The sequence below is a fragment of the Sinocyclocheilus rhinocerous genome, unplaced genomic scaffold (assembly GCF_001515625.1).
Source record: "Sinocyclocheilus rhinocerous isolate Xijiao unplaced genomic scaffold, SAMN03320098_v1.1 scaffold1004, whole genome shotgun sequence".
Lineage (NCBI taxonomy): Eukaryota > Metazoa > Chordata > Actinopteri > Cypriniformes > Cyprinidae > Sinocyclocheilus > Sinocyclocheilus rhinocerous.
The window spans coordinates 91,329-104,172 of record NW_015627248.1 but is presented as its reverse complement, the minus strand read 5'-3'; the positions used below and the strand labels follow the sequence as shown (position 1 = coordinate 104,172).

The 12,844-nt window shown below is 37.3% G+C and overlaps 1 protein-coding gene across 10 annotated transcripts in view; it reads right to left on the bottom strand.

The window, feature by feature from the left end:
- ppp1r13ba (protein phosphatase 1, regulatory subunit 13Ba) overlaps positions 1–12,844 on the bottom strand; it is a 42,647-nt gene that overhangs the window by 10,590 nt on the left and 19,213 nt on the right. Inside the window, exon 1 of one of the 10 annotated variants that reach the window (XM_016534520.1) lies at positions 7,690–8,221. The exons of 7 other annotated variants lie outside the window; for them this stretch is intronic. In XM_016534520.1, coding sequence (XP_016390006.1) covers positions 7,690–7,791 — 102 coding nt within the window. In that variant the 5' untranslated portion in view covers positions 7,792–8,221. Of the gene's footprint in view, positions 1–4,152; positions 4,686–7,689; positions 8,222–12,844 lie in introns of those variants that run through there. 2 more of the 10 variants (XM_016534528.1, XM_016534512.1) reach the window with 2 other exon arrangements.

The following is a 12,844-nucleotide window of genomic DNA, read 5'->3' as shown; positions in this document are numbered from 1 at the left end:
CAATGCTGAAAATACGTCATGCAAATTAATGATGCCAAATGAGACGTACACAAAATTGCTGAAATGACATAAAAACGTAACATATTTACTCAAAAATATTAGAAAACGTAAAATAATAATTAAATAGGCCAAATTTTGACCGCTTTGGATCATATCAAATTCAACCAATTTTCAAGCAGACAATATTCAAAATAAATTCATAGAGTTGCGAAGGTTAATTAAATCATTTATTTTTTGACACATCTGCCAGTGGTGAACTTCTTAAAAGATCATTATATTTTACGTTTTGTACATTTTCTTACTAATTTAAGCCAGTAACAGACCACCATTGTCCATTTTAAACTAGTTAAGACCAATTTAAACTGGTCCAAGCTGTTACTTTCAGTATGTTGACAGCTGCATGGCTCTGGGTGAAAATATCTGCAGTAAACAACAATTCAACAAGTACAGACAAACAAAAAGACGCAGCTAGAAATCACCACAGAATCACGAGGAAATGCCTAGAGAGAGCGAACAGGATGCTTACAGTTATGCTATGTCCTGCAATTGTGTGAACTCACCTACACACTCTATAACAATCACTCATACTTAATGATATAAGCAAATACATACACACTCAATAACACAAGTAACAAGAGCTTATGTATCCGAATGTTCTGAAATTTCATAAACAAATCCGAGATAAGTCTTTCTGTCTGACACGTCAGTATAGCAGACATTCAAAATAAAGGAGTCATTGGCTTTTATCAATTCCCATAACTGGCTCACTGCACACGTGTTGTACTTATAATGATTAAAACATCTGACAGGCCCTAGTGAGTCAGAGCACTGTGGAAAACCTCATTTTCGAGTGGAGGGTACATTTATCTAAATGATCTCATTGAGGCATCACTGAGATTTTATAAGAAAAGTCAATGTGGCAAGTCCATGTTAAAATTGGGGCTGGCCAGTTAAGATGGAATCGGCACTAGATATCCTGTGAGAGGTCTCTGTGCTTTCAGATAAAGTAGAAATGCTCAACTCAATATAACTGCAGTGAGGTCTGTAATAACTGGAAAAATCTATCAGTTAATATTCTCATTTCATCTTAATGGCTGTTGACTGACTGACTGACTAATGCAGGACCCCCTAGAATCAGTCATTTGAAATCATCCATTTTTGCTCATAGGTGCTCAGTTCTGCTGCCAATGACTTAAATGAATCACTTGATTAATTGAATGCTGGTGCATTAAAGTCCTCCTGGGAAGTTCGTATTTATTAGAAGTCGTAATTACGACAGCAGATGTGTTCAAGTCACTTGGCCGAAGTAAGATGGCGATGTACCACTTCTATAAACTTTTTTTTAACACTTCTCATACAAAATAATGAATAAAAAATGCCAATCAAGAGTGTTTTTTTTTCAAGAGTGTGTTTTTTTTTTGCTTTTCAATGTTTTTCTTTGGGGGTGTGACCAAACCACTTTTTAAAAAAAAAAAAAAAAAAACGGAAAAACTGTTTATGCGTTTTGGCCGTTCATTTACACGACAACTGCGTTTTGTCCTGAAAATGCAAACTTTTGAAAACAGGTTTTAAATTGCAAGTTTTGAAAATGATAATATTATGGTCTCCGTGTAGACTACAAAAACCCAAATTTCGTCATGCACATATGCGTATTACATGTTAAGTCTATAGGTATATGCACAGGCATGTATTGTAGTGTTTCTTTACAAAGTGACATCGCCAACTACATTGTTGTGTTAACGTACCTTTAGTTTTTTTGTAAATACAAAAAAATATATAATATCATTCATCTAAACAAATTTAATGTCAATACAGACACTGCATCCATTACATCCGACATGTTTTCTTACCGACAGGTACCCAACTCGGAAACTCTGGGCTTAAAGAAAGTTCAGAGTTTCCTGCTCATAATTCCAACCTTGTGGTGGCGGTTATGTGCGTTCAACTCCTAAATACAATCTTTCTGAAGTGACTTTAGCACACCATAAGTAAATCCTGGGAAAGCACTACTGGGAAGGAAACACTTAGCCAAGCGTCAGACAACACGTGTCAGGCAACAATGCGTCATCCATAATTTGTTTCCATTCTGTTTACATTACAGATAATTTACCATCAGAAAACAAAGGCTTGCTCTGCCATACAGAATACACATTCTTTCAGGGGAAAATCTCAATTCTTTCAGGGAAGGCCGTTCTTAGTAACCTTGGATGTTCACTCTGTGGAAGGATTCGCCTGAAATGTGGTACTATCCACAGAAAATGAGGTCACCCCTGGGGCCGTTCTGGTGTTGGTGAGCACCTGGTGACTCTGAGGGAACAGGCCCTACTCAGGAAGAGATCATTCACAAAGTATTAAACACACTCGCCCATTACATTATGACCCCATGCTGCATAAATTGAAGTATGTGAGGAATGTTTTGAAATATCTAATGAGTGACTCTTTGACTACAGCATATACAGTTATAAACGTTTTACATTTATAGCCAATAGTACCTCATACAGTGTTATCTACAGGAAACATAATTCTCTCTTTACCTCACTCCTTTTCACCCATGACATAGTCTATTAGGTCATCGCCTGCCCGCAGCCACTGCTATTCATATCTTGTCTGACAAATGAGCCATAATTAGAGTACTTTTAGTCCCTACTGTCACAACAACAATTCTCACAAATGCGCTTTTTGAGGTCTGACATGGCAGTTACTGAAAAAAATGTCAGTTTGCACCGAGATTCAATTCATCACACTTATTGTATCACAATTTTATAGAAAAGAGAATCTGCTTGATTCTGACACACCTGTAAATGGGTAGCTGACAAATAACATAGGGGAGAGTGAGGTAATACGTTTTAGATTGTAAACTGAGCACAATTTCTATCACATAACCAAATATTCAGAAAAGCCCATTATCTCTATGTGATTGAGAAATGCAAAAGTGATATAGATTTTATAAAACAAACTTATTTTGGAATGCCAAAGTAAATTTTCTATGTGGCGAGTAACATGATTTAATGTCAAAACATATTTATCCAAGACTTCTATTTTATCCAAATATATATCAACCATATTGGTGCATTTTCAATATAAAACATGTAATCTATAGCCCATGCCATGAATTATTAAATAAAAGCATTTTCCACAGAATGTCAGCTCTAGGGTAACCATTAGTCAACTAATAGTGATAATGAGCTCTTATATTATGAATTAGCTACAATTGCAAAATAATGACAGTTGTGTCATCATGGATATTTAAATAATTTTAAGTATTGTGCATGCAATGTCAGACTAGTTGTTGTTATTGTTGTTTTTCACCTTTCTGGAGCTCACATAAATGGTTAAAAGAACGATAACCAATGTAGTCTCTCCACTGAGATCACTAAAACTGCATGTATAATAATTATACATATGTGACCCTGGACCACAAAACCAGTCTTAAGTCACTTGGGTATATTTTTAGCAATAGCCAAAAAAACATTGTATGAAAAAAAAAAAATTATTGATTTTTCTTTTATGCCAAAAATCATTAGGATATTAAGTAAAGATAATGTTCTTCCGTAAATATATCAAAACTTAATTTTATATTAGTAATATGCATGGCTAAGAACTTCATTTGGACAACTTTAAAGGCGATTTTTTTTCAGTATTTAGATTTTTTTGCACCCTCAGATTCCAGATTTTCAAATAGTTGTATCTCGACCAAATATTGTCCTATCCTAACAAACCATACATCAATGGAAAGCTTATTTATTCAGCTTTCAGATGGTGTATAAATCTCAATTTCCGAAAATGTACCCTTATGACTGGTTTTGTGGTCCAGGGTCACATATAAAGTGTAGTTTAAAGTAGCCTAATTGCAGATGAACTATAGCATTAGCCACACTCACTGTTTGAAATGTCATGTCAACTACCCAAATATTACATGTCAACTGACAGCATTCCCTATACATACAGCTGTGATCTATCAGCTCATATAACTACACAACAAAGTAACCTGATCCAGCACTTTGACACTTATCACAACTGGTCAATCCTTCTTCCTATTGATCAACAAACGAACAGGCTGAAAATCTGAGTAAACCGGTTCTGTGCTTCACAAATCAATGCTACACAGACCAACGCATAAGGAAACACTTAAAAAAGGAACGCTGAAATTACCTGGTGAGAATCCCAGGATATTCTGCATGATCGGACCTTAATTTTGCTGCATTGTCCTTCAGCTGTGAATTCCTGCACAGTCTCGACGTGGTTCCACTCCATTTCTAACAGTCAGGTGCGCGTTTCCGAGTCTCGTATGAGAAAAGCATCGGCACTGTGTGGACGGATGCAGTGCAGCTGTAGTATCTGCGCTGTTGTGCTCGTTATGAGACCCCAGAGTCACACTCACAGCCGCAATCCCCTCTCCAAAAAGCAGGAGTGAAGTCATCCAGCACATTAACGATGAGTCAGGCTGTCAGTGTCATCCCCACTCCGCGCGACTGACTTTGCGTGTTTTTGCTTACTATACATAGTTACAGTCTCGTGACTCTGATGAGTAATTACAGTACATTAAACACTGAAATGTTGGAAAGAAACGCGTGACCTTTGTAAAATGTTAACGTGAATGTGTGATGATGGAGACTGCGTAAGTTGTCCCCCCACCCTCAGGCTCAATTTTGACATGCAAGCACTTCTCTCTCGCTCTTAATGTGAGTGAGTGTTTCTCCTGCCCGGAGTGGAGACTGCAGTAGTGATGTCCGATTCCTCAACGAATCGTTCGTTGGACTCGGATCTTTTCAAAGAATCGGTTGAACAAGTTTACAAACCCGGTCTAAAAGATTGATTTAAGAGTCAGACTGAATCGTTCCCGGTTGTAAATCGTTATCGTTAAAAAAACGTCTTTTTAACTGAACCGAGAAACATCTCTTTCGGATGAGTTCGGTCGCTACCTACAGTTAAATACCGCTGTGCCCTAGTAAAATATCACTGATAAATCCTTATGGGATTGACATATACCAACCTGAGAATCATTTTCTCTGCTAATTTAAGCAAACAAGTCGTGTTTTCTATCAGATGTTAAGAATCAGAACTAGCGATGAAAGATTCACGAATGAATCACACTTTTGATCCAAACGGGTTTGCAAAAAGGTCTGAAATTATTTGCTCAGTTTGATTCATTAAGACGGTTCACTCACACACTGAATCGTATATGCAGCGGTTATTTCTCACACCAAAATTGTAACGGGATATTTTTTTTAAACAGAAAGCAAAAAAGAGGCGTGCATGATGGATATTTACTTACTTATTAGTAGATAACAAAACTTACAAATATCTTCCGTTTGTCAACTACTAGCCACTCTTTATTGCACATGCAGCTTGTGGACGACTCTGTGACTCAGGTAAAGACAATTAGGCTATATAAATTTAAAACCAAAACAGTATTTTAAAAAGAGTATTAAAATAGGGCCAAATGTTTTTGATAACGGACTGTGCCCCTGTAAACGCCACTGGAACGGTTTAACAATTAATCGAATAAGAATTCCGATTAATTTCAGCGAATCGCTTTGCTTAAATGGTCCGATTCATTTCTGTAATCGCTGCAACCGCTTCAATGTTCTACGCCCAAAGATCTCACTTACAGGGGATTTACAACATCAAAGCGAATCGGTTCAAATGATCCGAGTCAACCGGTTGAAAGAAATGATTCGTTCGCGAATCGGACATCACCACAGCACGCACACACAGACCCCTCCTCTCCCGGGAGCGCCGCCGTCAGACTGCCCGTGCTGCGCCACAGCTGCCCCGCACTCACTTACTCCCAGATGCGTGACAGTCCCCAGAGAATCTGCCATTAATGTTTGCAGAACTGCGACACAACTTTACAGCATGCGCGTGCTTTCAAATGCACCATGCTTTACAGTGCACAAGAGGAAGCTGATGAAATTGATGTTTAACAAGGAAACACGTCAATTCCACTTAAAAAAGTACCATGCTACACTGATTGCCATGACACCATGTTACATCTTACTCCCCTAAAGAGGTTTACTACTGTTTACTACAAATAATACCATGGTAAACATGTCCAAAAAAAAAAAAGGTCAATGGCCAATATAATGCCATAATGTGCATTTTTTAAGTTTTTGCCATTACAAATTAAAATTCTGTCAGATCTCAATAAGTAAGCAACAAGGAGTTAAAATGCACAATTTTGAAATGCATGTCTATTCTCACAAATCCGCTTTTAGAGGTCAGACACGACAGTTACTGAAAAAAATGTCAGTTTGCACCGAGATTCAATTCATCACACTTATTGTATCACAATTTTATAGAAAAGAGAATCTGCTTGATTCTGACACACCTGTAAATGGGTAGCTGACAAATAACATAGGGGAGAGTGAGGTAATACGTTTTAGATTGTAAACTGAGCACAATTTCTATCACATAACCAAATATTCAGAAAAGCCCATTATCTCTATGTGATTGAGAAATGCAAAAGTGATATAGATTTTATAAAACAAACTTATTTTGGAATGCCAAAGTAAATTTTCTATGTGGCGAGTAACATGATTTAATGTCAAAACATATTTATCCAAGACTTCTATTTTATCCAAATATATATCAACCATATTGGTGCATTTTCAATATAAAACATGTAATCTATAGCCCATGCCATGAATTATTAAATAAAAGCATTTTCCACAGAATGTCAGCTCTAGGGTAACCATTAGTCAACTAATAGTGATAATGAGCTCTTATATTATGAATTAGCTACAATTGCAAAATAATGACAGTTGTGTCATCATGGATATTTAAATAATTTTAAGTATTGTGCATGCAATGTCAGACTAGTTGTTGTTATTGTTGTTTTTCACCTTTCTGGAGCTCACATAAATGGTTAAAAGAACGATAACCAATGTAGTCTCTCCACTGAGATCACTAAAACTGCATGTATAATAATTATACATATGTGACCCTGGACCACAAAACCAGTCTTAAGTCGCTTGGGTATATTTTTAGCAATAGCCAAAAAAACATTGTATGAAAAAAAAAAAAATTATTGATTTTTCTTTTATGCCAAAAATCATTAGGATATTAAGTAAAGATAATGTTCTTCCGTAAATATATCAAAACTTAATTTTATATTAGTAATATGCATGGCTAAGAACTTCATTTGGACAACTTTAAAGGCGATTTTTTTTCAGTATTTAGATTTTTTTGCACCCTCAGATTCCAGATTTTCAAATAGTTGTATCTCGACCAAATATTGTCCTATCCTAACAAACCATACATCAATGGAAAGCTTATTTATTCAGCTTTCAGATGGTGTATAAATCTCAATTTCCGACAATGTACCCTTATGACTGGTTTTGTGGTCCAGGGTCACATATAAAGTGTAGTTTAAAGTAGCCTAATTGCAGATGAACTATAGCATTAGCCACACTCACTGTTTGAAATGTCATGTCAACTACCCAAATATTACATGTCAACTGACAGCATTCCCTATACATACAGCTGTGATCTATCAGCTCATATAACTACACAACAAAGTAACCTGATCCAGCACTTTGACACTTATCACAACTGGTCAATCCTTCTTCCTATTGATCAACAAACGAACAGGCTGAAAATCTGAGTAAACCGGTTCTGTGCTTCACAAATCAATGCTACACAGACCAACGCATAAGGAAACACTTAAAAAATGAACGCTGAAATTACCTGGTGAGAATCCCAGGATATTCTGCATGATCGGACCTTAATTTTGCTGCATTGTCCTTCAGCTGTGAATTCCTGCACAGTCTCGACGTGGTTCCACTCCATTTCTAACAGTCAGGTGCGCGTTTCCGAGTCTCGTATGAGAAAAGCATCGGCACTGTGTGGACGGATGCAGTGCAGCTGTAGTATCTGCGCTGTTGTGCTCGTTATGAGACCCCAGAGTCACACTCACAGCCGCAATCCCCTCTCCAAAAAGCAGGAGTGAAGTCATCCAGCACATTAACGATGAGTCAGGCTGTCAGTGTCATCCCCACTCCGCGCGACTGACTTTGCGTGTTTTTGCTTACTATACATAGTTACAGTCTCGTGACTCTGATGAGTAATTACAGTACATTAAACACTGAAATGTTGGAAAGAAACGCGTGACCTTTGTAAAATGTTAACGTGAATGTGTGATGATGGAGACTGCGTAAGTTGTCCCCCCACCCTCAGGCTCAATTTTGACATGCAAGCACTTCTCTCTCGCTCTTAATGTGAGTGAGTGTTTCTCCTGCCCGGAGTGGAGACTGCAGTAGTGATGTCCGATTCCTCAACGAATCGTTCGTTGGACTCGGATCTTTTCAAAGAATCGGTTGAACAAGTTTACAAACCCGGTCTAAAAGATTGATTTAAGAGTCAGACTGAATCGTTCCCGGTTGTAAATCGTTATCGTTAAAAAAACGTCTTTTTAACTGAACCGAGAAACATCTCTTTCGGATGAGTTCGGTCGCTACCTACAGTTAAATACCGCTGTGCCCTAGTAAAATATCACTGATAAATCCTTATGGGATTGACATATACCAACCTGAGAATCATTTTCTCTGCTAATTTAAGCAAACAAGTCGTGTTTTCTATCAGATGTTAAGAATCAGAACTAGCGATGAAAGATTCACGAATGAATCACACTTTTGATCCAAACGGGTTTGCAAAAAGGTCTGAAATTATTTGCTCAGTTTGATTCATTAAGACGGTTCACTCACACACTGAATCGTATATGCAGCGGTTATTTCTCACACCAAAATTGTAACGGGATATTTTTTTTAAACAGAAAGCAAAAAAGAGGCGTGCATGATGGATATTTACTTACTTATTAGTAGATAACAAAACTTACAAATATCTTCCGTTTGTCAACTACTAGCCACTCTTTATTGCACATGCAGCTTGTGGACGACTCTGTGACTCAGGTAAAGACAATTAGGCTATATAAATTTAAAACCAAAACAGTATTTTAAAAAGAGTATTAAAATAGGGCCAAATGTTTTTGATAACGGACTGTGCCCCTGTAAACGCCACTGGAACGGTTTAACAATTAATCGAATAAGAATTCCGATTAATTTCAGCGAATCGCTTTGCTTAAATGGTCCGATTCATTTCTGTAATCGCTGCAACCGCTTCAATGTTCTACGCCCAAAGATCTCACTTACAGGGGATTTACAACATCAAAGCGAATCGGTTCAAATGATCCGAGTCAACCGGTTGAAAGAAATGATTCGTTCGCGAATCGGACATCACCACAGCACGCACACACAGACCCCTCCTCTCCCGGGAGCGCCGCCGTCAGACTGCCCGTGCTGCGCCACAGCTGCCCCGCACTCACTTACTCCCAGATGCGTGACAGTCCCCAGAGAATCTGCCATTAATGTTTGCAGAACTGCGACACAACTTTACAGCATGCGCGTGCTTTCAAATGCACCATGCTTTACAGTGCACAAGAGGAAGCTGATGAAATTGATGTTTAACAAGGAAACACGTCAATTCCACTTTAAAAAAGTATCATGCTACACTGATTGTCATGACACCATGTTACATCTTACTCCCCTAAAGAGGTTTACTACTGTTTACTACAAATAATACCATGGTAAACATGTCCAAAAAAAAAAAAGGTCAATGGCCAATATAATGCCATAATGTGCATTTTTTACGTTTTTGCCATTACAAATTAAAATTCTGTCAGATCTCAATAAGTAAGCAACAAGGAGTTAAAATGCACAATTTTAAAATGCATCTCTTTCGGCAATCATGTGATGCACATGTGGGCTAATCCATATTCCAACAGCAGATGAGCAATTGAACAAGACGTGCCAGTTGGTTGAGGTATCTTAGACTGAAATGGGCACAGTCAATAAGTGCAATAATAACGCTGAGCCAGCCATTTAGCTCCCTCTGCATTTTAATAGCGCCACGTACTGACCACAGTCACTCATGACTGACCTTCATATGTCCATATGCTGAAAAACACAGCCAGTGCCACAGGGCAAAATCTGTGCTCTCAACTTCAGTGTACACACTGAACAATATGCAGCAGACAGGCATGTGCTTTAGAGATTTGGTTCTGCGAAAAAATAGACATTTGGAAGAGAACAACTGGACAAATAAGTTGCAATCCACATAATCACCACTGAACAAATCAGTAACAATGATACTATAATAAACTATTTAAATATTTGATTTCAAGGATTTTTTGTTGTTGTTTGAAATGATGATTTCAGTTCTGATTTTGGTCACAACACAATGTCTAAAGTAAAATCTGGGTCCTAAAGGAAAACCAGTTGAGAATCACTAAATGTCATGCCAAGTGCTAAATGATAATTAGAAGAATTCACAGTGCTGTCTTCAAATGCAATGACACTTTCATTCACAGCATTTGTTTCCTTTTCCTGCTGCATTTAGGCAGAAACACATTGCTCTTTCATGACTATGCAAAGCGCCTTTAGGGACAACATGCACAGATCTTTAGGATCTTTCAAGGGCTACGCATTCACGGACGAAGCTTCTGCATTCTTGCAGAACTTCTAATCGCATTTTACGGTGAATTTTGATTATCTAATAAAGTTTTATCTGCCGGGTGCAGGAGGTGCAGTGCTACCGAAATGGTAACTCTAGGCATCATCACATGGAATGTTACAGGAGCATCTAGAGGCAGAAAAAGAGAGATTGAAGGTCAATGATAGTGATATCAGAGTGGGACAAGGTCAGCGAGCTCAGAGACAGAGCTGCCAGACAGACCAGGCCTGAAAACCACAATGTGCCTGATGAAAGATCTCTTTATATTCTTGCATAGCCAGACTTTTAACTCACAGCATAACAGTCTTGTCCAGATTGCAGCTTATTCTGGCCAAGAATCGCCCACTTAGTCTGACTTAAAGTAAAGACACCAACCAGAGTCTGTTTTGCTTTTACATTCCACTTAAGAATGGAAACTAAACAGCTTTAAAAAATCATTTTAATAGTGCTGTGGTAAATAATGATCTCAGCAAAAGTGGTTAAAAAATTTCGCTATGTGTTTATAGATTTATATCTGACCAAAATATCTAATTCTCTGCCTCAAAACAAACTCTGAGTATTTCTTAATTGGTTTGATGTCATGCAAAGTTGCATAAAGCGAGTACTTGCTGTCATTTTATTTTTGTGCAATATGCATCAGATGATATTAAACACATAAAGGCATAAATTAAACATATATTTTAAAGGAAAATCTTACATTTTTGACACATAACAGCATATACCACCATTGAAAAGTTTGGGGTTGGTAATAAATTAATTTAAATTAAATTCATTATTTTATTTAGCAAGGATGCATTAAATTGATAAAAAGTGACAGTAAAGATTTTATATTTTTACAAAGAATTCTATTTCAAATAAATCCCATTTCTGTTGAACTTCTTTTTAAAAAAAAAATCTAAAAATATGCATCACAGTTTCTACAAAAATATTAAGCAGAACAATTGTTTTCAACGTTGATAATAAGAATACGAATAATAAGAAATTATGAGTAATGGCTGCTAAAAAAAATAGCTTACCCATCACAGAAATTAATAACATTTTAAAATATATTAATACTAATATTTTAAATTGTAATAATATTTCACTATATTACTTTATTTTTGGTCAAATAAATGCAGCCTTGAAGATAAAACATGTCTTTTAAAAAATTATACAGAATCCAAACTGTAGTGTACATCCATCTAACATCCATCTGAGCTAAAAAAAAATAAAATAAAATACATGCAAATGGGCAAACAACACATGTTGACATGTGCATAATGACTTAAACCATCCTGAATAAATCTGATGTATTCAGACCCAGAAACACTATATAAAGATAATACATGACCGTCAAATGTACAATGTAAATAGTCATTCTCAGTTGCTCGGCTGTAATATCAGGCGCAGGAAGAGATTTTTGGTGTGCTGAACATGTAGCTAATATTTTGCCTTCTGGCCCTTTGACCTGGTTTAAAGTGGAGCACACTTGCAGACTTGCATATTACGCTGACAGAGTATACAATCAGGCCAGTGCAGAAGTTCAGAAGTCCTAAAGTTTATTGGCCGGATGTAATTAAAATATCATCACATGATACGGCCTGAAAGAGAAGCCCCCACTGCCTGGATTATCTCTAATAACAGCTGCATAATGGGACGCGGGGAGGGCCACATATCGGAATGCCGCAGTGAGCGTGCCACTCATTTATAACATAACTGGTGACGCTGGGAAGGTCCCAATGACCACCTGTTCAATAGCTGTGCAGCTTTATGGGTTTTATGATTACAGTCTTGTGGAATGTTAATCAGTCTGGAGATCTGGAATATATACCTACAGACATCCATTTCCTTTTTCTTGAAATATTGACATGGATACTGGCAGAGGAATGTAGATGTGCATTTTTGAGCTCGGAAGAAGAGAACACTACCTCTTTTTTTCTGCATGATCAGTATCAAAGACATATGGAGTGGAATAGAAAGTGTACAGAAACTAGGTAGCGTTATGTATTCGAGTGATCTTCTGGGAAATAGGGAAACCTGTGTATTCTGTTTCTCTAAAACGTCCTGTGTCCGCCACATGAACCAATCCACTGCAAATGACTTTGGTGGGGGACTGGAGCTTATCAGCACATTGCACACAAGCTCCCTGCTGCGAAGCTTCCGACTTCTAACTTCCAACTGGAGCATAATTATATGGCAACTACAGTCAGAACTGATTTTTAAAAGAAAATTTAAATTCTGTCACCATTTACTGTTCCAAACCTGTAAAATTTTCTTCCTTCTGTGGAACAGTGTTTTTTTCCAAACAATAAGAGCGTACTAGGGCCTGTCCATCTCCAAAAAAAAAAAAAAAGCA